General features: G+C 42.9%; 1 protein-coding gene across 1 annotated transcript; it reads right to left on the bottom strand.

Annotated features, from left to right (window-relative positions):
• Positions 1 to 235: 235 nt before the first annotated feature.
• On the bottom strand, positions 236 to 25,876 carry LOC121005521 (proton channel OTOP2-like). Its single transcript, XM_040438293.1, has 8 exons — positions 25,250 to 25,876; positions 19,422 to 19,477; positions 7,794 to 8,200; positions 5,860 to 5,996; positions 5,215 to 5,273; positions 4,260 to 4,384; positions 3,018 to 3,979; positions 236 to 421 (listed from the first exon to the last, which is right to left on the bottom strand). Exons 1-8 carry the CDS (start codon positions 25,874 to 25,876, stop codon positions 236 to 238), a joined length of 2,559 nt encoding a protein of 852 aa, XP_040294227.1.
• Positions 25,877 to 26,066: the final 190 nt, after the last annotated feature.

The raw sequence follows: 26,066 nt of genomic DNA, 5'->3' as shown, positions 1-26,066 counted from the left end.
AGAAGAAGATTGTTATTATGTGTGAATGTGGCTGTGCCATCCATGATGTTCACGTCAACCTTGTGGGAATTTAATACTCCAGAGGAAAGGATAAAATTCCAGCATCAAAATGTACTTCTCTCAAGGTTTTTGTAGTCATCTCATAAATGCGTTGGATGGCACAGCGTTCAGGAAGAGGAATTGCAATAAGACAAAGTTGGAATGGTTGGACGACAACGACGTTGTAAGGGTCTTATCAAGCGGTTGCTTCACATATGTTACAATAGGCTTCAAACAAGCTGGCCACAGAGTGCATACGATAGAAGATCCCCAGCGGAAGAGAAATTTTTACAATGATGACCCAGAGCGTGAAGCCGTAGAAGGACTGCTCTATTTGGCTCACCAAGTGTGGCCGGGTGCCATAAGCGTATAAAATCCAGACCTGTGGATCACACAAAGCAATTGTTGTTACTGCACACTTGACTGAATGACATTATGATCTTATTGCTGTTGACATAACCACAATGTCATAAACCTAGAAAATTACAGAGTTTAAGTAAACTGAGCAAGACGGGAAAACAAGCCCAGGTTTATGGCACTTTTATGCTTCAACATTTACATCTGGAGTTTTATAGATAAACCTGTTGTTATGAAAATGTGTCTCAGGGCACGGCCACATGGCCAGATTTCCTGACGTTTGGAAGCTAAAATCAGGAGTGGATCATAAAAGGAGAGAAAGTACCGTATAAAGGACAGATACTTCTCTGTTTGGAATTCATTCCTGGTTTTGGTTTCCAGCTACATCAGGAAAACTGACCGTGTGGTCGTACCCTAAGGGCTGTTTCACAAGAGCGGAAGCCACGCGTGACATCCGCTGCGTGAATGACAGCCAAGACCCGCTGCGGACAGCAGAAGCACGGAGCATTAACATGATTGATAATGCTCCGTGCCTCTCTGTGACCTTTTTACTACAAAGTCACGGTGACAACTTTATCTCACTGGGATTTTGTAGTAAAAAGATCACAGAAAGGCATGGAGCATTATCAATAATGTTAATGCTCCGTGCTTCTGCTGTCCGCAGCGGGTCTTCGTTGTCATTCACGCAGCGGATGTCACGCAAGGTATCCGCTCGTGTGAAACAGCCCTAAAGGTGCAATCACACAACCGTATGCATTTTGTGGTCTGCAAAATGTGGATCTGCAAAAAATATGGGCGACGTCCGTGTTGCATCAGTTTTTTTTGTGGACCCATTGTAACAATGTCTCTTGTTGTCCACAAAACAGACAAGAATAGGACATGTTCTATCTTTTTTGAGGGACTGCAGAACAGACATAGAGATGCGGACAGCAAGCAGTGTGCTGTCCATTTTTCCGCGGACCCATAGAAATGAATGGGTCCGTGTTCAATCCGCAAAAAAATTCGGATGTGATGCAGACCAAAAATACGGCCATGTGAATGGGGCCTTGGGAAGACTTGGGAGCGAGCTCATTTTGAAATAAAATGACTTCAGGGAGAACTAGATGTGGCACATGTACTGTATACCAGCAGGGAGAATTTGTTTAAAATGTATAAGCCTAAAACATAATCGATGAGGCCAGATCCGCAGTCTATGAGCATGGGGTCCTGTGTCTAGTGCTGCAAATCAGCCTCCTTCAAGTGAGAGCTCCAAACCCACTGCTTACTGTCCTGCTGCCCGCAGTCACCACTAGAGGGAGTTTAGCAGGTTTGGAGCTATTTCTGCTGTATACAGGCGAGTCTGAGCTCTGTGTCAGAAAAGGGATATGAAGATGTATTAAGGCTACTTTCACACTAGCGTTGTTTTAATCCGGCGTTCAATTCCGACACCGGAACTGCCCGCCGGATCCGGAAAAACGTGTGAAAACGGATTACATTTGAATCCTGATCAGGATTTTGATCACAATGAAAAAATGCATTGGAAAAAACGGATCCGCCATTTATGGACTTTAACTTTTTTTTCACATTTTTCGGGTTTAACATGCAAAAGCCGGATCCGTTTTGACTGAACACACAGTGCCAGATCCGGCGTTAATGCAAGTCAATAGGAAAAAAACCTGATCCGGCGTTCAGTCAAAGTGTTCAGGCTTTTTGGCCGGAGGTAAAAATACAACATGCTACGTTTTTCTGAAAAGCCTGATCAGTCAAAAAGACTGAACTGAAGACATCCTGATGCATCCTGAAGGACTGACTCTCCATTCAGAATGCATGGGGATAAAACTGATCAGTTCTTTTCCGGTATTGAACCCCTAGGACGGAACTCAGCACTGGAAAAGAAAAACGCTAGTGTGAAAGTACCCTAAGAAATGAATAAGGCTACTTTCACACTAGCGGCACGGACCTCTGGCAGGCTGTTACGTCGGGTGAACAGCATGTCGGATCCGTGCTGCCGCTAGTGAACGTGTGCCCCTGGACTACCACTCCGTCCCCATTGACTATAATAGGGGCGGGGGTGGAGTTCCGGCGGAGGCACGGCAGCACACGGCGAGAGGCTGTCGCAATGAAACTACTACATGTCCGACATTTATTTCGGCAGCCTCTCGCCATGCGCTGCCGTGCCCCTGCCGGAACTCCGTCCCGCCCCCATTATAGTTGTTACACAAGTGGCGTTTCTGTACCAAACTCGCCGCCTTACCTAAAAGGGGATATGGCAAGGACAGGGAGTGGGTGGGGACATAAAGTCTGCCACATTTATCTACTTTTACTTTGACAAGTCTAGGCAGTGAAACCGTCATCACACCTCACCCTGTCAATCAAAGTGCTGAGGAAGCGGCAGTTGTAGAGAGAGCAGAGCCTCTAGGTGTAACGGCAACGCCCCTGTTGCTCCTAGAGGCTCATTTGCATACATTAAAACATAATTTTTCTCAGTAATGCGGGCACATATGAACATGGGGCCAACACAGATGTCTTCAGCTGCCAAGCGCACATGTAACAGGTCAGCCAGTGTTATAGGTACAGAACTGCTGACAGCTGCCCTTTAACTTTCACAGAGCCATGTTCATGATCCTTCACCCTGCACTTACCGATATGTTGTAGCAGATTAATAGGATGGATATGTTCTGCAGAATCTTTCTTCTAGTTCTAATAAATGGTACTTTGTCCTCTTTCTTAACAATGTGACTGTTGTGGGTAATCTCTGCCACACCGGTTCTAGATTGTCGATTTTTTGGCACATCTGTACACAAGTCCATCAAAGTTTTGGAGCTCTTTACGCTTGCTGCATGCTCTGAGTTTAAGCTTACATGGTCATACTCAGTGGGCAAGTTGCTTGTTTCACCTTTTATGCTCTCTTTGGCTGGAACCTGGGATATGGAGTAGACCCAGGCATTGGATGCAGTGGTTTTATTCTGCACCGGCCCAGAGTAAAGGGCTTCTGTTATAAAAAGATTCTGGCCAAGGACTTGAACAGTTTTACAGAGAGAAAAACAGAGATCCAGAATGTATAGGTTCCCTTCAATGTGCAGGAAGAATATGGCCACTAAGGAGAAAACGGATACCAATAACGGACCACAAGAACTTCCCATAAGAAGAGTTATGTCCAGGCTTCTCACCACGCTCTTAGACACGTCATCAACGCGAAAACCTTTCTGCAGCCTACATGTTATGATGCCAATGACAGAGGCAATGAACATTGCAGACAGGAGGACTGAGTTGAAAAGGTAATAGATACGCAACGCCTCAGGAACAGTCCCAGGTGACTTAGCAAGGACGCCAAAGCTAATCATGACTCCAAAAGTAGCTGAGATGGCAAATGCTCCCAGGATCAGACCTACGAATGCTCCATTAATATGAAGAGTGCCTTTGCTGTGCCCCGAGACTGCTGCAGTACAGCTTGTCTTCCCTGTGTTCTTCCAGATGACGTAGAGCATGGTAGACGAGAAGAGACTAAACTCTATATTGAAAGGGTGTAAGTAGTCTGCTCCTTCAGAGAAGATGTGGCACAGGTCTGTGGTGCAGACACAGCTGTTTACGTGAACCCCAGCCGCTGAAACGTGGACACGATAGTCATTTAATAAGCAAAACAAAAAGCAAATGCTGGAACGAAGATAAAGCTAGAATAGTAGAAAGCCTGCTATAACATCATAGACAACGTTCCAGTAGGCCAGGCATGTCAAACTTGTGGCCCTCTAGCTGTTGAAAAACTACAACTTCCATCATGCCAGGACAGCCTACAGCTATCAGGACATGCTGGAAGTTGTCGTTTTGCAACAGCTGGAGGGTAATGAGTTTGACATCCCTGCAGTAGGCAGTTCTAAAAGTCTTACGTTCCAAGATGTTCATCTTCTTTTTTTGAATATCATAAATTTCTTGTAGGTGCTTCATAGACTCGTCTAGGACAACACTCATCCACATTAATATATTTGTCGCTAGTGCATGCATAAGGCCGAACCTATGAGAAAGAGAAGGAATGCATCTTAACAGCAATTTAGGTAATATTATTTATCTTTCCACGTTCCTGCACCAATGGCAGAGGTATAGTGGGAGCTCCTGACGTCATTGCCTCTCCCTGATGACATCACAGTCGGTTATTTAAACTGGGGAGGGGGGGGTTGACTCTGTCATTGAGTTTTCCTTGGATCACGTTAGGAGGGTTTAGAATGGCTATCAGGGCTATCGTATGCTCTGTGCCATATTGTAGCCTGTGACTATCATAATAGGTTTTAACAAATAATGTAAATGTACTATTGATAGTAATGAAGTAATAAGGTAGGAGAGGAGGGGGATGCAGCTGCAGCTTCTCACTCGGGATGAAGCAGTGTAGGGAAAGAATGAAGGAGGAACATCAAAGAGGGACTCTCATTGACTTAGAGAATACAGAATACAACTCTTACATGAATGCTATCCCATCAATATGTCATAAATGCCCCACATGGGACAACCCCTTTAAACTTTCAGATAACACCTTTAAAAAAATGTATTGCAAAAATAAGTGTTCTGACTGCACAACCAGCTTGTTAGACAGTAGACTAAAATCTGCCAACCTATTGCTACTACAGTAGGAACTATTAGGGCCGCAAATGGAGACTAAAGATTTTCAGTCCAATCTGTACTGTATGAAACTTGGAAACATTTTAGACAAACGTAAGTCGAAATCACCTTCAGCTAATCAGTTTAGATTAGGAGACGTATCCTGTGGGAACGCGTTCCATTCATATGATTTAGAGCAGTGAGGCACACAAAAATTAGGAAAACTTGGAGCATGCACTCGGGCAATGTTACCTGTTTAACTGTTGCTTCTCCTGTATGCAGATTTTAGCGTAAAATGAAAGAAGAGAGACCTTGAAAGGAAAAAACAGAAGAAAAGGCTGTGTGTGAGACCTCTAGTCTCCCACCATTAAACCCAGTTTCCTCCAGTGGCTCCTTATTGCACTTATTTTACTATTTTATTATTATTATATCTTGGTAAAGTGAAATGAATGTATATACAGTGCAAAATTCATTATTATTTTGGTTAATACTTCAGATAATTGTGGGACCCTCATCTATCGTAGAAAAGGGGTCCTGAAGTGAAGGAGAGCACACCCCACATTCACAGTATCTTCTCCATTCACTGCTATGAGAATTTCCCAAAATAGTTGAGTGAGGGCAGTCGGCTATTTTTGGAAGTCCTATAGTAGTGGATGGAGAGCAAGCCATGCCACTATGGGACTGCCAGCACTCAAATCTCCCATAGTGGAGAAGGAAGTTTGGCTGCACATGCGTGGCTACATCTATGTTCATTTTGGGGAGCTGTTCCAGAGATAGGAGTGGATCCTAGAGATGGGAACTGCACCTATCTGACATTTATGTCAAATCCTAGCGATATTCCATAAATGTCCCAAATGGAAAACCCTTTTAAGATCTATAATCCCTGTTATCTCGCACCTGTATCACTGTGAAGACAGCCTGGACAATAGGGAATGAAGTCACCAATACTGGGGTACATTGATGCAGTTCATGGTAATACCCGAGTGTTAAACAGTCTAGGACAAGTGTCGCCAGAGCAAAAAGGCACAATCCACCTGCAGAGACATATAAGTGTCAGTTATATTATACCTGTGGAAGGTTTTATGCATTTCCTATTAAGGGTGAGATGTTCAGATCAACAGCTATGACCCCTGACTCTCCCATGTACGTGTACACTTTGCTGTTTTCAATGAGGCGAAGGTAATAAGCCATTGCCCCTTTGAAATCCAACATGTTTGATCATCCCCCCCCCCCTAATATCTGCCCTCGGGAAGGAGTTAGGACACCCTAGTAGACATTAGAGTCCATGGTCAATTCCATTGTTAATGTGAGCTTTAGATCACTGCAATTGATGTATGCGGGGTGAAAATTAAAGGGGAAATAAAATCAGAGTACATTGCTGTGCATGGTCATTTCCAATATGTAGCCTATTGAACGGTACCTGTTACCATGAAAATACAATGCAATTTGCGGGCAGCATGTTATCGAGCAGGAGGAGCTGAGCAGATTTTAAATATATATGTGTATTGTGGGGTTTCGCTCTGGTAGATGGGGTAAGCGGACGCAGTACAAAGGCAAAAGACAAGTTCTTAACACAAAACTTCAGTGTTTATTCACACTTGAGGCAAATGCACAAAACAATGCGTTACTTTGCAGTCTTGGTGTTACTTCACACACAATGGAAAGTACATATAAGACCTTGATGTCAGTTCTGCCTTCAGCAGTCCACGGCAGGCTTTAGGGGGCCTGTTTCCTCGGCCCATGGGTCTCAGCCTCCAACCTGGCACCAAGCCTCAGATCCCCACAGAGATCTTGCTGCTTAGCCCAGCTGCCTATTTAAGGACAGCCAGGTGCTGCCAAAAACCCGGACCGGCAATTAAAATCCAGTCCGGTGTTTGACCCCACCTGGCTGCAAATCAGCCCAGCAGCACACGCTGGGAGGAAAATACCTGTTTTCCCAGACCATTCCCCTCACTGTGTCACAGTGTATATATATATATATATATATATATATATATATATATTTATAAAATTATTTTTTATTTTTTTATTTATTCAATTAAATCCTTCTCCTTTATTACTTAGGAGTTATGTGGGCGGCTGCTTAGTCACTAATAGTTAGCTGTCAAGTACTGAGTAGAACCACCCACATGACTGCTAAGCATTGAAAGAGGAGAGATTAAATGTATGTATAAATTACAAGTTTTACTGAATCTTGTCCCATAAAACCATACATCAATCTGCTCTATAACATGCTGCCTGCAGATTGCACTGCATTTTGTGGTGACAGGTTCACTTTTAATTCAAGCAGATGAAGGTGGATACTGTAAAACTGATAATGAGAGGACTGATGACTGATGTACCTTGGCATCAGCTTCAGTCCCATAGAAATGAATAGGATCTGTTATCATCCATTGTTAATCCACTTTCTGTTGTGTTTCCTGGTCTATGCTATTATTAATATGAATCCCTAAATTGAATGATTAGTGGATCACAGAGTATCCCCGATGATCAGCTATAATCTGTGGAGGAACCTGGAAGCAAGTGTTCAGTTCCCCCGCCGCGCCACCATGGGGGAAACAAGGAATTACACAGTTCCCTGCAGAATCAATGAGCTGTCACCGTAATGCATGGACATGGCAGGTCCTCCATAGTGAGAGACACTCTTTGGAGCTGCTCTGGCTAATAGACGAAGGTCCTTAATAGAGGAACCCCAACTATTTAACTTAGAACTAATGATTCTGTCATTAACAATTGTGAACTTTTCATTGCTACGTTAAGATAATAACCTCCTAACATCTTGTCATCGTGTCATAAATTATTACAGCGAATAAGAATAATGCAATACCTACCTTTCAGCCAGCTAGCCCCAGCCTGGTAATCCTGATACATTTTTATTTTTTTATTTTTGGCAGATGTCCATGCAAACCATAGCATCCAAGCTGAGGAGGACAACATGAGCACCGTGAGAAATCCCTGGACATTGTGTGTTTGAGGGTTGTGATGACGCATCTCCGCCAAGAGGACTGCACTGCCAAAGAAAGTCAGGAGGGCCAGGTAAAGTAATGAGAGGAGAATGGTAGTTCTTGGGTTGGCAGAGTGGTGCCATGTCTCTCTCTCATTTTCTGAGCTGCTGATGCTGATACTGGAAAAAAGAGAATCTGGGGAGCAAGTGGTATCTCTAGTGGTGACGTCTTGAACTTGGAAAGTGGTGCCTTCTCCGGAGATCACAGTTGTGTTCATCTTTTCATTTGTGTTTCTTTTGGGATAAAACATGTTCAATAATCAGAACAGTCTAAGGTCATCTGTATCTCAAATGGTCTTTAACAACTATATTAATCATCATAAAATATATTATCCATAAAGGTAGGTGCACCCTTAGTTATCTGATAGCACTGGAGAAAGTAGCCATGAGCTTAGGACCTACACTATCTCAAGAAAGAAATCGCTGTAATGCTTGAGAAAGCATCATGTCTGCTTCAGCTGCCCACCAGGATAACCCCTTTCCATATGCCCTTTATTTGGGCAAATGAAATGATTTATTGCCTATGCACAGGACAGGTGATAAATATTGCATCCTAAGAACTAGGGATCCCTGATCCACTGTATTCACTTCTATCACGTAGCCTGCGGATAGGCGATAAATCATTTTTGTGGGATAACCCCTTGAAGCTGAAATCTACTCTACAATGGGAAAATAGTAGAATAACCATACAATTCTATATTCCTCATATACTGTCTGGGACATTGACTATAAGGATTTGCTCACATATCAGACTTGTTGCAGATATTTCTGGGACTGAAAATCCATTCCATACACCTTAGGCTACATGCACACAATTGCACAATTTGCAGCATGGGCACGGAGCCCTAACGTTCGTGTGCATGAGGCCTTAATGGGGTTATTTCTGCGGCACGTGCATGCATTTTTGCAAGTCCCATTCGGATGAATTGACAGCAATTTCTGCAATAAATCTGCCAAGTGACCCTAATTATGCTTAAGCAACTGACAAATCGTTAGCGCCAATCTAATTAACCCTTCTTAAGACCTAATTACCATAATTACATTACATGAGATTTAAATGGTGTTAAACCCGTTTAATCAGCCAAAGATATTAAGAGGACAATCATTTGCATTTCAAGTGTGCTGCAACATATCTGAACAGGCTGTAAATTGTGCTCTTACCTTACTTTTACTAGAAGTGACTGTTTTTGCTATGACCCCGCTGAATGTCCTGTGTCCTAGTGAAGTTCTTGCTGCACAGTCGTTTGACTTTATTAGAGATGGAATAAGAGGAGGCGTTCTTAAAATGTAAGACCACCCTTGACTGTGTGGAATTAGGAGACTGCAAGTTATTGGTAAGGAGAAGCGAATGGTTATGGCCTATCACTTATGGTCACCTTGAAGATTTACATTTTAAGACTGTACAATACCAGTAATTTAGGCCGGATTCAGAGACAGTATTTTCTGTCTGTGTAACAGATGAACTTTGAAGACACCACATTGCATCAGCCGGACTCCCCTGCCGCTAGTGTGAAACAAGCCTTACTGTAACACACGTGGGATGTGACAGACGCTGACTGCTGTTCAAATTATTACAAAAATTGTTATAATAGCTTAACTCCTTAACCCCTTAGGGACCCATGACATACCGGTACGGCATGGATCCCGAGTCCTTAAGGACCCATGACGTACCGGTACGTCATGTATAGTTCCGATCACCGCCGCCCGGCGGGCGGTGATCGGAACCCTGTGCCTGCTCAAATCATTGAGCAGGCACCTAGGCTAAATGCGCGGAGGGGTCCTGTGACCCCCCCATGTCGGCGATCGCCGCAAACCGCAGGTCAATTCAGACCTGCGGTTTGCGGCAATTCAATGTTGCGGCGGCGGTGGTCGGCGGTGCCATCGGGTCCCCATGTGGCTGTCGGGGGGACCCGATGGCATGGAAGGCAGCGCGATGTCTAAGGAAGGCATCGCGCTGCCTTCCGGTGAAGAGCCTGTGAGATCCAGCCCCCTGGATCTCACAGGCCGGAAGCTGTATGAGTAATACACACAGTATTACTTATACAGCCAATGCATTCCAATACAGAAGTATTGGAATGCATTGTAAAGGATTAGACTCCCAAAAGTTCAAGTCCCAAAGTGGGACAAAAAATAAAGTGAAAAAAAAAGTTCAAAATATAAAGTTTTCCCCCCAAAAAATTTAAAGTTTCAAGTAAAAATAAACAAAAACGTCATTTTTCCCAAATAAAATTAAAAGAAATTGGTAAAAAATAGGTGAAAAAAAAAGTATACATATTAGGTATCGCCGCGTCCGTATCGACCGGCTCTATAAAAATATCACATGACCTAACCCCTCAGATGAACACCGTAAAAAAATGTAAAATAAAAACTGTGCTAAATAAACCATTTTTTGTCACCTTACATCACAAAAAGTGTAATAGCAAGCGATCAAAAAGTCACACGCACCCCAAAATATTGCCAATAAAACCATCATCTCATCCTGCATAAATCATACCCTACCGAAGGTAATCGCCCAAAAACTGAAAAAATTATGGCTCTCAGACTATGGAGACACTAAAGCATGATTTTTTTTGCTTAAAAAAAGAAATCATTGTGTAAAACTTACATAAATAAAAAAAATGTATACATATTAGGTATCGCCGTGTCCGTATCGACCGGCTCTATAAAAATATCACATGACCTAACCCCTCAGATGAACACCGTAAAAAATAAAAACTGTGCTAAATAAACCATTTTTTGTCACCTTACATCCCAAAAAGTGTAATAGCAAGCGATCAAAAAGTTATATGCACCCCAAAATAGTGCCAATCAAACCGTCATCTTATCTCGCAAAAAATGAGACCCTACCTAAGATAATTGCCCAAAAACTGAAAAAACTATGGCTCTCAGAATATGGAGACACTAAAACACTTTTTTTTTGTTTCAAAAATGATATTATTGTGTAAAACTTACATAAATATAAAAAAGTATACATATTAGGTATCGCCGCGTCCGTATCGACCAGCTCTATAAAAATATCACATGACCTAACCCCTCAGATGAACACCGTAAAAAATGTAAAATATAAACTGTGCTAAATAAACCATTTTTTGTCACCTTACATCACAAAAAGTAAAATAGTAAGCGATCAAAAAGTCACACACACCCCAAAATAGTGCCAATAAAACCATCATCTCATCCTGCATAAATCAAACCCTACCCAAGGTAATCGCCCAAAAACTGAAAAAATTATGGCGCTCAGACTATGGAGACACTAATACATGATTTTTTTTGCTTAAAAAAAGAAATCATTGTGTAAAACTTACATAAATAAAAAAAAAGTATACATATTAGGTATCGCCGCATCCGTGACAACCTGGTCTATAAAAATATCACATGATCTAATCTGTCAGATGAATGTTGTAAATAACAAAAAATAAAAATGGTGCCAAAACAGCTTTTTCTTGTTATCTTGCCTCACAAAAAGTGTAATATAGAGCAACCAAAAATAATATGTACCCTAAACTAGTACCAACAATACTGCCACTCTATCTCGTAGTTTCTAAAATGGGGCAATTTTTTTGGAGTTTCTACTCTAGGGGTGCATCAGGGGGGCTTCAAATGGGACATGGTGTAAAAAAAAAACAGTCCAGCAAAATCTGCCTTCCAAAAACCGTATGGCATTTCTTTCCTTCTGCACCTTGCCGTGTGCCCGTACAGCTGTTTATGACCACATATGGGGTGTTTCTGTAAACTATAAAATCAGGGCCATAAATATTGAGTTTTGTTTGGCTGTTAACCCTTGCTTTGTTACTGGGAAAAATTGATTAAAATGGAAAATTTGCCCAAAAATGTAAATTCTGAAATTTCTTCTCCATTTGCCAATAGCTCTTGTGGAACACCTAAAGGCTTAACAACGTTTGTAAAATCTGTTTTGAATACCTTGAGGGGTGTAGCTTCTTAGATTGGGTCACTTTTATGGAGTTTCTACTCTAGGGTTGCATCAGGGGGGCTTCAAATGGGACATGGTGTCAAAAAAACCAGTCCAGCAAAACCTGCCTTCCAAAAACCGTATGGCTTCCTTTCCTTCTGCGCCCTGCCGTGTGCCCGTACAGCGGTTTACGACCACATATGGGGTGTTTCTGTAAACTACAGAATCAGGGCCATAAATATTGAGTTTGGTTTGGCTGTTAACCCTTGCTTTGTTACTGGGAAAAATGGATTAAAATGTCAAATTTGCCCAAAAATTGAAATTCTGAAATTTCATCTCCATTTGCCAATAACTCTTGTGGAACACCTAAAGGGTTAATGACGTTTGAGTCTGTAAACTACAGAATCAGGGCCATAAATATTGAGTTTGGTTTGGCTGTTAACCCTTGCTTTGTAACCGGAAAAAAAATATTAAAATGGAAAATCTGCCAAAAAAGTGAAATTTTGAAATCGTATCTCTATTTTCCATTAATTCTTGTGGAACACCTAAAGGGTTAACGACGTTTGTAAAATCAGTTTTGAATACCTTGAGGGGTGTAGTTTCTTAGATGGGGTCACTTTTATGGAGTTTTTACTCTAGGGGTGCATCAGGGAGCTTCAAATGGGACATGGTGTCAAAAAAAACAGTCCAGCAAAACCTGCCTTCCAAAAACCGTATGGCATTCCTTTCCTTCTGCGCCCTGCCGTGTGCTCGTACAGCGGTTTACGACCACATATGGAGTGTTTCTGTAAACTGCAGAATCAGGGCCATAAATATTGAGTTTTGTTTGGCTGTTAACCCTTGCTTTGTAACTGGAAAAAAATTATTAAAATGGAAAATCTGCCAAAAAAGTTAAATTTTGAAATTGTATCTCTATTTTCCATTAATTCTTGTGGAACACCTAAAGGGTTAACAAAGTTTGTAAAATCAGTTTTGAATACCTTGAGGAGTGTAGTTTATAGAATGGGGTCATTTTTGGTTTCTATTATGTAAGCCTCGCAAAGTGACTTCAGACCTGAACTGGTCCCTAAAAATTGGGTTTTTGAAAATTTCGGAAAAATTTCAAGATTTGCTTCTAAACTTCTAAGCATTCTAACATCCCCAAAAAATAAAATATCATTCCCAAAATGATCCAAACATGAAGTAGACATATGGGGAATGTAAAGTAATAACTATTTTTGGAGGTATTACTATGTATTATAAAAGTAGAGAAATTGAAACTTGGAAACTTGCAATTTTTTAAAATTTTTTGGTAAATTTGGTATTTTAAAATAAATGAAAATTAATTTTTTTTTACTTCATTTTAGTGTCATTTTAGTGTCATGAAGTACAATATGTGATGAAAACACAATCTCAGAATGGCCTGGATAAGTCAAAGCGTTTTAAAGTTATTAGCACTTAAAGTGACACTGGTCGGTCAGATTTGCAAAAAAGTCCTTAAAGAGGACATTTCACTAGAATAAAAAATCTAAACTAACTATACAGACATGGAGAGCGGCGCCCAGGGATCTTCCAGCACTTACTATTATCCCTGGGCGTCGCTCAGTTCTCCCGGTATTGGCTCCGGTATCTTCATATGTTCGGCTCAACTGGGTGGAGCCTGCCGGCGTCTCCTTCTCCCAAGCTGGAGTGCTGGCCAATCGCAGCGCTCAGCTCATAGCCTGAGAGCTTTTTTTTTCTCTCAGGCTATGAGCTGAGCGCTGCGATTGGCCAACACTCCAGCCTGGGAGAAGGAGACGCTGGCAGGCTCCACCCAGTTGAGCCGAACATATGAAGATACCGGAGCCTATACCGGGAGAACGGAGCGGCGCCCAGGGATAATAGTAAGTGCAGGGAGATCCCTGGGCGCCGCTCTCCATGTCTGTATGCTTAGTTTAGATTTTTTATTCTAGTGAAAGATCCTCTTTAAGGTGAAATAGGGCTGAGTCCTTTAGGGGATTAAGGACACAGCCTTATTTCACCTTAAGAACCAGGCCATTTTTTGCAAATCTGACCAGTGTCACTTTATGTGGTGATAACTTTAAAACGCTTTGACTTATCCAGTCCATTCTGAGATTGTTATTTCGTCACATATTGTACTTTATGACCAAAAAAAATTCATTTTTATTTATAAAAAAAAATCAAAATTTGCCAAAAGTTTTGAAAAATTAGCAAATTTCCAAGTTTCAATTTCTCTACTTCTATAATACATATTAATACCTACAAAAATAGTTATTACTTTACATTTCCCATATGTCTACTTCATGTTAGGATCATTTTGGGAATGACATTTTATTTTTCGGGGACGTTACAAGGCTTTAGAAGTTTAGAAATAAATCTTGAAATATTTCAGAAATTTTCAAAAAACAACTTTTTAAGGACCAGTTCAGGTCTGAAGTCACTTTGTGAGGCTTACATAATAGAAACCATCCAAAAATGACCCCATTCTAGAAACTACACCACTCAAGGTATTCAAAACTGATTTTCAAACGTCGTTAACCCTTTAGGTGTTCCACAAGAATTAATGGGAAAAAGAGATACAATTTCAAAATTTCACTTTTTTGGCAGATTTTCCATTTTAATATTTTTTTTCCAGTTACAAAGCAAGGGTTAACAGCCAAACAAAACTCAATACTCTGATTCTGTAGTTTACAGAAACACCCCATATGTTGTCGTATGGGAGGGCGCAGAAGGAAAGGAATGCCATACAGAAACACTCCATATGTGGTCGTAAACTGCTGTACGGGCACACAGGAGGGCGCAGAATGAAAGTAATGCCATACGGTTTTTGGAAGGCAGGTTTTGCTGGACTGGTTTTTTGACACCATGTCCCATTTGAAGTCCCCCTGATGCACCCCTAGAGTAAAAACTCCAAAAAAGTGACCCCATTTTAGAAACCACTGGATCGGGTGGAAGTTTACTAGTTTAGGGTACATATGATTTTTGGTTGCTCTATATTACACTTTTTGTGACGCAAGGTTACAAGAAAAAGCTTTTTTGGCACCGTTATTTACAACATTCATCTGACAGGTTAGATCATATGGTATTTTTATAGAGCAGGTTGTCACGGACACGGCGATACCTAATATGTATGCTTTTTTTTTATTTATGTAAGTTTTACACAATGATTTCATTTTTTAAACAAAAAAAATCATGTTTTAGTGTCTCCATAGTCTGAGAGCCATAGTTTTTTCAGTTTTTGGGTGATTATCTTAGGTAGGGTCTCATTTTTTGCGGGATGAGATGACAGTTTGATTGGAACTATTTTTGGGTGTGTATGACTTTTTGATCGCTTGCTATTACACTTTTTGTGAAGTAAGGTGACAAAAAATTTTTTTTTTTTTTTTTACTGTATTCACCTGAGGGGTTAGGTCATGTGATATTTTCATAAAGCAACTTATTACGGATGCGGCGATACCTAATATGTATACTTTTTTTTTTATTTATGTAAGTTTTGCACAATAATATCATTTTTGAAACAAAAAAAATTCATGTTTTAGTGTCTCCATATTCTGAGAGCCATAGTTTTTTCAGTTTTTGGGAGATTACTTTAGGTAGGATCTCATTTTTTGCGGGATGAGATGACGGTTTTATTTGCACTATTTTGGGTTGCGTGTGCCTTTTTGATCGCTTGCTATTACACTTTTTGTGATGTAAGGTGACAAAAAATGATTTATTTAGCACCGTTTTTATTTTAAATTTTTTACGGTGTTCATCTGCGGGGTTAGGTCATGTGATTATTTTATAGAGCCAGTCGATATGGACACGGCGATACCTAATATGTATACTTTTTTTTTATTTATGTAAGTTTTACACAATAATTTCATTTTTGAAGCAAAAAATATCATGTTTTAGTGTTTCCATAGTCTGAGCCATAGTTTTTTTTTATTTTTTGGACGATTGTCTCAGGTAGGGGCTCATTTTTTGCAGGATGAGGTGACGGTTAGATTGGTACTATTTTGGTGGGCGTACGCCTCTTTGATCGCTTGCTGTTGTACTTTTTCTGATGTAAGGTGACAAAAAATTGTTTATTTAGCAAATTTTTTATTTATTTTACGGTGTTTATCTGAGGGGTTAGGTCATGTGATATTTTTATAGAACCGGTCGATACGGACGCGGCGATACCTAATATGTCAACTTTTTTCCTCCCCTATTTATTTACCAATTTTTTTCCTATTTATTTGGGGAAAATTACGTTTTTGTTAATTTTTACTTGAAACTTTTAATTTTTGGGAGGTAAAACTTTATTTTTTCAACTTTTTTTCACTTTATTTTTTGTCCCACTTTGGGACTTGAACTTTTGGGGGTCTAATCCTTTACAATGCATTCCAATACTTCTGTATTGGAATGCATTGGTTGTATGAGTAATTCTGTGTGTATTACTCATACAGCTTCTGGCCTGTGAGATCCAGGGGGCTGGATCTCACAGGCTTGTCACCGGAAGGCAGCGCAGATGCCTCAGGAAGGCATCGCGCTGCCTTCTATGCCATCGGGTCCCCCCTACAGCCCCACATGGTTCCGATGGCACCGCCGCCGCCCGCAACATGAAAAGCCGCAAATCGCAGGTCTGAACTGACCTGCGGTTTGCGGCGATCGCCGACACGGGGGGTCATGGGACCCCCCTGCGCATTTAGCCAAGGTGCCTGCTCAATGATTTGAGCAGGCACCTTGTTCCGATCACCGCCCGCCGTGCGGCGGTGATCGAAAAATACACAGGGCGTACAGGTACGCCCTGTGTCCTTAAGTACCAGGACATCAGGGCGTACCTGTACGCCCTGTGTCTGGAAGAGGTTAACGGCTATGTATACCTTTCGGAGGCAAACATTTTTATGATTGCATGTTACTCATTTTTGGCTAAAAATAATTTTTTCCATATGGCCTTTGTTAAAAATATTGAACTGTTCTGTCACAAAGGGTTAACTGTTTTTCTAGCTGTGTGACTTTTACTTTCACTTTGTGCTGTCATTTAATAACCCTCAGGGGCGTAGCTAGAAATGACTGGGCCCCATAGCAAAAATAATTTATGCCCCCCCCCCTCCCGGATCTCCCACTCCCACATATCTCTCGGACCTCCCACCCCTTTCAGAGCTCCCACCCAAACACCCCTCCTAGACTTCCCACCCCTACACCCATCCTAAATCTCCTAATTGGGGGCATATCGCTAAGATATGTCTCCAATGCCTGATGTGCTTAAAAAGGAGCCGCAAAGCTCCGAAGAGCGCACTGCGCATGCGTGGCTGCCCTCTATTCATTCCTATGAGAGCGCTGGCTCAGCTATTAGAAGTGAATAGAACGATGGCCGTGTTTGTGTAGTGCGTCTCCCATTCATTTCAATGTGGGACTTCCGAAAATAGCCAAGTGTTGCGCTCGGCTATTTTCTGTGCTCTCATAGGAATAAATGGAGGGCAGCCGCTCATGCGCTGTGTGCCCTCCGGGACTCTGCGGACTCTGCGGACTCCATTCTAAGTAAAGGTGCTGGTCACCAGCACCTTTACTTAGAATGGAGCCTGCATTGTGAACCACACCTAGAAATATGCCCCCATGTCTGAGATGGGAATAACCCTTTTTTTAACTCCTTGGCGAAATGCACCTAGAACTTGGCAACTTTTACAGCCCTGTGGTTGCAGGGCAGTTGTCACCTGTGGAAGGGGCAGGTAAATGGAGTGTGTCCGCCCCTCAGCCTATCTCTACATCTGTTGGTTAGTGTGGATTTGATGATATGTCTGTATAGGCTCTGAAGGTACGTATTGAATGCGGCTGATGATGGCTGAATATACTCAGCAGGAAAGTCGGGACACGGTTTACTGAAGGAGACGGTTGGTGCGCGCTCTCGGTGTCGGGGACGCGCCACATCCGCAGCTCCTCATGCACTTGCGACGGTTACGCGTAGGACTGAGCACAGACACTTGGTCACTGGCAACGCATTTGTGCCAGTGTAGGAAATGTATGAATCTAACTGTCTGTGTATTAAAGAAGATTGTTAAATTGTACAGGGGTCTGTAACACAAGAAGGTAAAAGTACATATCGTGGGGTGTGTATGTGTATTAGACAGAAGGTAGGGATATGTATCTAGTGTAGTTTGGGTATTAGGGAGAGTAAGGGCAGGGGTATATATCTAGTGCTGATACACGTGTAGGTGAAGAGCCGCTCTTCACCTACACATGTATCAGCACTAGATATATACCCCTTACTCTCCCTAATACCCAAACTACACAAGATACATATCCCTACTTTCTGTCTAATACACATACACACCCCACGATATGTACTTTAACCTTCTTGTGTTACAGACCCCTCAGATAGGATTAGGTGGCTGTGTCTTCGCCATTCACCATTACCACACCACACTATTAAATAATGCAGTTGCCAGGCTTGAGCAGGTATATGTGTGAATAGGGAAGATGCTGAGATCCGGCTGTACCTCACAGATGATATAACTCCACTGATGCTGCCACTTCGGTCGGACACACCGCTACAGTGACAGTCCCCACTCCCCAGCCAGAGTCAGCCAGACCAGAGCCAGCCCTCACCTTAGCCACTTGAACCGTACCGTACGTCTGCGCGCCAGCCGCCCACACTCCAGCAGCGCGCAGCTTCGGTGTACGGCACGCTCCAAGTCTGCCTCCTCCACTTCTGGCCAGGACTAGTCAGAACTGCCGCCCAGACTGCGGGACCACTCCCTCTCTGCCTCCGGCCGCCCCCTATCACAGCGCCACGGCCCACTCGCCACATGAATAAAAAAATTGAAATATCTTCAGTCGGCAGCCCGGGCCCCCAGTGGCGTAGGGCCCCATAGCCATTGCTATGGCTGCTATGGCGCTCTCCACACCACTGATAACCCTTATCTCTAAACTACTTATGGGTCATAAACACTTATTTAAGCCACATTCTTATCAGTAAGATAAGAACTGAGCTATAATGAGTGTTTATAAGATCAGAGATAAGGAGCCCGTCTGCTCTTGGTCTGACGGAAAAGAACCAAAAACCCAAAGGGTGCTACTAGAGCATCTCAGCTCTATACAGAAAAAAAGGAACCCATATTTTTTTTATAAAGACCAATTAAAAAAATATTTTTAGCTGAAAATGAGTACAATGCAATAATAAAAAAAATCCCCCAAAGGTGTACATAGCCTTTAAGTAACTGAGCAGTTGTGATGTCATAGTAATGACCTGACTGAAACCACCCTGATGTCACAGCAGCTTATCTGACAGAAAGACAAATGTGATGTCACAACAGCTTACCTGATGGAAACCCATTTCTGATATCACAACGATCTACCAGTTTGAAACTTGTGATCAGGATCAGGTTTTACCACCATGCAAAGCAAGCTAATGCTTGGGTCCCCAGAAATCTCTGATAATAAACTGAGTAGTTGCTTAACTAAGATACCCACTGTTTTATATGGACACATAGGCTGAGATTCTGTGCGCTACCTATTTATATGTAGTGCAGTCAATCATCTGTGTCATGTGCCACTTTTGCAAGGGGTGGGGGACTGGGGGCACACCCTTTTTTATGGGCCTACCTAACAGTTTCCCTGTCCGAGCCTCCATATTTATCATTGTGTTGGGTAATCAGGAGCTGCAGGATGAAGGTTCATGAACCATACTTAGGTCACCCCTGAATATATACAGTGGGATGCGAAAGTTTGGGCAACCTTGTTAAACGTCATGATTTTCCTGTAAAAATCTTTGGTTGTTACGATAAAAAATGTCAGTTAAATATATCATATAGGAGACACACACAGTGATATTTGAGAAGTGAAATGAAGTTTATTGGATTTACAGAAAGTGTGCTATAATTGAATAAACAAAATTAGGCAGGTGCATAAATTTGGGCACCACAAAAAAGAAATGAAATCAATATTTAGTAGATCCTCCTTTTGCAGAAATTACAGCCTCTAAACGCCTCCTGTAGGTTCCAATGAGAGTCTGGATTCTGGTTGAAGGTATTTTGGACCATTCCTCTTTACAAAACATCATTGGTCTCCAGAATCTGCTGATACTGAGTGGAATCCATGCGTCCCTCAACTTTGACAAGATTCCCAGTCCCTGCACTGGCCACACAGCCCCACAGCATGATGGAACCACCACCATATTTTACTGTAGGTAGCAGGTGTTTTTCTTGGAATGCTGTGTTCTTTTTCCTCCATGCATAACGCCCCTTATTATGGCCAAATAACTACATTTTAGTTTCATCAGTCCACAGCACCTTATTCCAATATGAAGCTGGCTTGTCCAAATGTGCTTTCGCCCACCTCAAGCGGCACTTTTTGTGCTGTGGGCGGAGAAAAGGCTTCCTCTGCATCACTCTCGCATACAGCATCTCCTTGTGTAAAGTGCGCCGAATGGTTGAACGATGCACAGTGACTCCATCTGCAGCAAGATGATGTTGTAGGTCTTTGGTGCTGGTCTGTGGGTTGACTCTGACTGTTCTCACCATTGGTCGCTTCTGTCTATCCGAGATTTTTCTTGGTCTGCCACTTCGAGCCTTAAAGAGGACCTTTCATCAGAATCAAGTATGTAAACTGAATATACATACATGGAGAGCGGCGCCCAGGGATCCCCCTGCACTTACTATTATCCCCGGGCGCCGCTCCGTTCTCCGGTTATAGGCTCCGGTAAAGTCATAGTTAGGCTCCACCCATTTGAGCCTGCCGCGGTCTCCTTCTCCTATGCTGTAGCGCTGGCCAATCGCAGCGCTCAGCTCTTAGCCATGCTATGAGCTGAGCGCTGCGATTGGCCAGCGCTACAACATAGGAGAAAGAGACGCCGGCAGGCTCAAATGGGTGGAGCCTAACTATGACTATACCGGAGGCTATAACCGGAGAACGGAGCGGCGCCCGGGGATAATAGTAAGTGCAGGGGGATCCCTGGGAGCCGCTCTCCATGTCTGTATATTCAGTTTACATACTTGATTCTGATGAAAGGTCCTCTTTAACTTGAACTGAGCCTGTGGTCTTCCATTTCCTCAATATGTTGCCTACTGTGGAAACAGACAGCTGAAATCTCTGAGACAGCTTTCTGTATCCTTCCCCTAAACCATGATGGTGAACAACCTTTGTCTTCAGGTCATTTGAGAGTTGTTCTGAGACCCCCATGTTGGTACTCTTCAGAGAAAATTAAAAGAGGAGAGAAACTTACAATTGAGCCCCTTAAATGCTCTTTCTCATAATTGGATTCACCTGTGTATGTAGGTCAGGGGTCACTGAGCTTACAAAGCCAATTTGAGTTCCAATAATTAGTTCTAAAGGTTTTGGAATCAATAAAATGACAACAGTGCCCACATTTATGCACCTGCCTAATTTTGTTTAAACAATTATAGCACACTTTCTGTAAATCCAATAAACTTCATTTCACTTCTCAAATATCACTGTGTGTGTCTCCTATATGATATATTTAACTGACATTTTTTATCGTAACAACCAACGATTTAGGCTACTTTCACACTTGCGGCAGAGAGATCCGGCAAGCAGTTCCGTCGCCGGAACTGCCTGCCGGATCAGGCAAAATGTATGCTAACTGATGGCATTAGTAAGACTGATCAGGATCCTGATCAGTCTTAAAAATGCCTGATCAGTCGAAAAAATGCATTGAAATGCCGGATCCGTCTTTCCGGTGTCATCCGGCAAAAACGGATCCGGCATTTATTTTTTCACCTTTTTTTCAGTCTGCGCATGCGCATACCGGAAGGACGGATCCGGCATTCCGGTATTCTGAATGCCGGATCCGGCACTAATACATTCCTATGGGAAAAAATGCCTGATCCGGCATTCAGGCAAGTCTTCAGTTTTTTTAGCCGGAGATAAAACCGTAGCATGCTACGGTTTTCTCTTTTGCCTGATCAGTCAAAACGACTGAACTGAAGACGTCCTGATGCAAACTGAACGGATTACTCTCCATTCAGAATGCATGAGGACATACCTCATCAGTTCTTTTCCGGTATAGAGCCCCTGTGACGGAACTCTATGCCGGAAAAGAACAACGCAAGTGTGAAAGTAGCCTTATACAGGAAAATCATGACGATTAACAAGGTTGCCCAAACTTTAGCATCCCACTGTACTTATCACATTATACCAGTTTGGACAAGCACATGTTTGCTACAAATTCAGCCCAGCTCTACCATGTCTTATGATACAGCTACACGCAGGGGCCGACATACTGTATGCACAAGGTGTGCAGCTGCACATGGCCCAGGAGGTAGGGGGCCCATTGTCACCTTAGTTGCTACCTGCTGCCTGTTACGGTACTTTCACACTTGCGTTTTTCTTTTCCGGCGCTGAGTTCCGTCCTAGGGGCTCTAAACCAGAAAATAACTGATCAGTTTTATCCCCATGCATTCTGAATGGAGAGTAATCCGTTCAGGATGCATCAGGATGTCTTCAGTTCAGTCTTTTTGACTGATCAGGCAAAAGATAAAACCGCAGCATGCTACGGTTTTATCTCCGGCCAAAAAAACTGAAGACTTGCCTGAATGTCGGATCCGGCATTTTTTTTCCATAGGAATGTATCAGTGCCGGATCCTGCATTCAAAATACCGGAATGCCGGATCCATCCTTCTGGTCTGCGCATGCGCAAACCGGTAAAAATGTGAAAAAAATCTAAATGGATCCCTTTGTCCATATGACAAACGGACAGACGGATCCGTTCCTGCAATGCGTTTGTAAAAGACGGATCATTTCTACTTTCTCTCCTTTTATGATTCTCTCCTGATTTTGGCTTCCAACACTTCATCAGGAAACCGGACCGTGTGACCATACTCTTAGTATTTCCACTCTTGAGTCTATATAGGTTCTGCAATGCAGGGAGAATCTTCATGTGACAGGATATACTTCATGTAGAAAAGAAGATGGCTTCGGCAGCATTCCGCAATATCAAAAATACTTTAATCGTACCTCCAGACACAGATGGCAACGAACGTTTCGACTGTGTAACAGTCTTTGTCAAGCCTAATGACACAAAATCTGATAGGCATATATATACCCCCCTCATATAAAATACACACCCCGTTACATCATTAGTGCAGATCACTACATAATAGGATACACATGTTCATACTTTAACTCACAGCTAACGACATGTCCAACGAACTCGTGTAGTTCTCCTCGGCGTTCCCTTATCTGTAATGCGCAGTCGCGTCTCAACCCATCTAAAACCCGGAAGTATCATACGTCGCCATGGCGCCCGGAGGCGCACGTGTCTCTAGCCAATGAGCTGCCAGAGGGCCTCACTGACGTCACAGACTGCGCGTCAACCTCGTAACACTCACCCAAGAGCGCACATCCGTGCGTCGATGGCGTGGGTCACATGAGGTACGCAGCCAGTAACAACATCGCGCAGGTACCGGCGCCATGACAACGAAGACGCCACGATCCACGCTGCTTACTGTGGAGTAAATATGTGCTATCCGTATCCAAAATGAACTGGTTTGTGCAACATATAGACAACACAGATAATAGCCCGATTACAGAGGGACATCAAGCCGGACTGTACATATTCATGATCATAACAGGTATAGGGCAAAAACATATCATAGCAAGTACAGATAGCAATACAAACAGTGTATCCCATGTATACTTCACATATGGATCATCATCATAGCACTTTGACATATAAATTTGGGGACCAATCCCCCGGTGGATGCGCTACATATAGGTTAAAATCATAATGTCCCTATACTAAGAGGACAAAACAATGACACACATCAATCGATGGATGAGACATTGAACTCTAGATTCAAACCAAAGGGTTGAAGGGACCTAAGGGTATGGATCCATTTAAGTTCCTTTTTCCTCAGGATTCCCTTCCTGTCCCCACCCCTTCTCAAATATCCCACGCTATCAATAGCCCGAAATCTCAATTGATTGATAGAATGTTTGCAATCAATGAAGTGTTTGGCAACCGGTTTGTCGAGTGCACCTGTTCTTATTGTACTTTTATGTTTATTAATTCTTTCCCTCAATTCCATCGTAGTCTCCCCCACATAGATCAAGCTACATGGGCACTGTATCATGTAAACCACATCTGTGGACTTACATGTATAGTGACCCTTGATTTTGAACCGTTTACCACTATAGGGATGTGTAAAACCGTCGCCTTTCATGATGCCACCACAGTTGCAACAGGAAAGGCAAGGGAAATTACCATTCCTCATTGGTGCTAGTCTTTTCTGTCTTTCGATGTCCTTACCCCCTATATCCGCTTTCACCAATCTATCCCGTAGGTTGGGGCTCCGTTTGTATGCCATCATTGGGGGAACTGAAAATTCAGTGACTGTAGGCAATCCTTTCTGCAGGATCTGCCATTCCTGACGTAGGATGGTGGCTATATTGCCGCTATCACTCCCAAAGATGGATACAAATGGAATTCGGGGGGTCTCATGTTTCTGTGGTTTCTTTACCAAAGTGGAACAACGTTCCATAGATGTAATCCTATGCTTGGTACGGTTAATCAATTTGGTGGGATAACCTCTCTTACTAAACTTATCGCACATCTCATCAACTCTGAATTCAAAGAGGGTGTCATCTGATACGATGCGACGTACTCTAAGTAATTGACTCCACGGAAGGGAGCTTACCATATTCTGAGGGTGACTACTGTCATACATTAACAAGGTGTTCTTGTCTGTAGGTTTTTGGAAGAGATCAGTACAGATCCTTCCATTGAGCACCTGAACTCGGACGTCAAGGAACTGCAGCTCACGGGCAGAATGCATCACGGTGAACTGCAGGTCCCGGACCCCAGAGTTCAGGTGCGCATGGAACTCATCCAACTCGGGCACAGTCCCCGTCCAAATCAAGAAAATGTCGTCGATGTAGCGCCACCAGCACAGGACTCTCTCAAAAAATGTGGAGTGATACACCAGCCGATCCTCCACCTCCGCCATGAAGATGTTTGCGTAGGTGGGGGCCACATTGGACCCCATCGCCACACCCCGCTTTTGCTGGTAGAAGGTGTCCCCGAAGAGAAAATAATTCCTCCTCAGGACCACCTCCAGGAGGGCGAGGATCAGCCGGCGCGCCCCAGGAGAGAGCCCTGTGCCGGCCAGGGCCACATCGACGACATTTAGACCATAAGAGTGATCAATGGATGTATACAGGGATACAACATCAAAACTCACAAGCAAAAACTCCGCCGGCAAATCAAGTGAATTCAGCTTTGTCAAGAAATGGCCAGTATCACTGATATAGGAGGGAGCCGTGGTCGCGTGGATCCGCAACACTTTGTCCAAAAAGATGGATACAGGATTAAAGATGGAACCCCTGCCCGACACTATAGGTCGGCCAGGGGGATCCACAAGACTCTTGTGGATCTTTGGTAATACATATATCACAGGGGTGATCGGATGGCTCACCCGCAGAAAGCTGTTTAGTTCATCGTCAATGACTCCTTGACTAAGAGCCTCATCCAATAACACCCCTATGATATCTGCTATGTCCCACCTCGGATCCTTGCCCAACATCTCATAGACATTAATATCTCCTACCTGTCTTTTGATCTCGTCAATATATTTACAGGTGTCCATCACGACCACGGCGCCCCCCTTGTCAGCTGGCTTGATCGTCAATTGCTTGTTGTGTTCCAGTTCAAGAACAGCCCGCCTCTCATCTTGAGATAGGTTGTGTTTGAACTGGTGGGTTCCCTCCACCCTCAATTGCTCGATCCGTTTCCTGACAAAGCTGATGTAGGTTTCAATCACATGGTTGTTTTGCGGTGGAGTAAAGTGACTTTTATTGCGTAAATCGAAGTTTTTGCACATTAAGGTATCAGTGGAAACATCAAGTTGACTAATAGGTACATCAATATTTCTAACTGAAAAAAAAGCCTTCAGTCTCAAGCGTCTAAAGAACTTTTGTAAGTCGAGCTCAAACTCGAACCAGTCCCTTGATGTTGTAGGGCAGAATGTTAGGCCACGGCTTAGCACACTAATTTGTGCTTTGTCAAGCTGGAAGGAAGAGATGTTCACGACCAGGTTCATCATTTCCGCTGTCCGCGTCTCGTTACTCTCCCCTGGATATGGGTGGGGGCCTCTATCGATATTGGGGGAAGGGTTCTTGTTGGATCGGTGGTGTTTCCTACCACCCCTTCTATATCGCCTTCCCCTCTTTTTCTGCTTGGTATAGGGACATTATGATTTTAACCTATATGTAGCGCATCCACCGGGGGATTGG

Source organism: Bufo bufo, chromosome 6 (genome assembly GCF_905171765.1).
Source record: "Bufo bufo chromosome 6, aBufBuf1.1, whole genome shotgun sequence".
NCBI classification, from domain to species: domain Eukaryota; kingdom Metazoa; phylum Chordata; class Amphibia; order Anura; family Bufonidae; genus Bufo; species Bufo bufo.
Note: the sequence above shows the minus strand (reverse complement) of the source record. Positions and strands in the feature narration are given on the sequence as shown.

What these genes read in the sequence shown, in the direction of transcription:
- LOC121005521 (XM_040438293.1), bottom strand. Translation starts at nt 25,876, where the DNA reads ATGATGAACCTGGTCGTGAACATCTCTTCCTTCCAGCTTGACAAAGCA. An exon ending in AACTAAACAGCTTTCTGCGG is followed by an intron (nt 19,478 to 25,249) that starts GTGAGCCATCCG and finishes TTCATCCTGCAG; the next exon opens with CTCCTGATTACCCAACACAA. An exon ending in GAAGATGAACATCTTGGAAC is followed by an intron (nt 3,980 to 4,259) that starts GTAAGACTTTTA and finishes TCCACGTTTCAG; the next exon opens with CGGCTGGGGTTCACGTAAAC.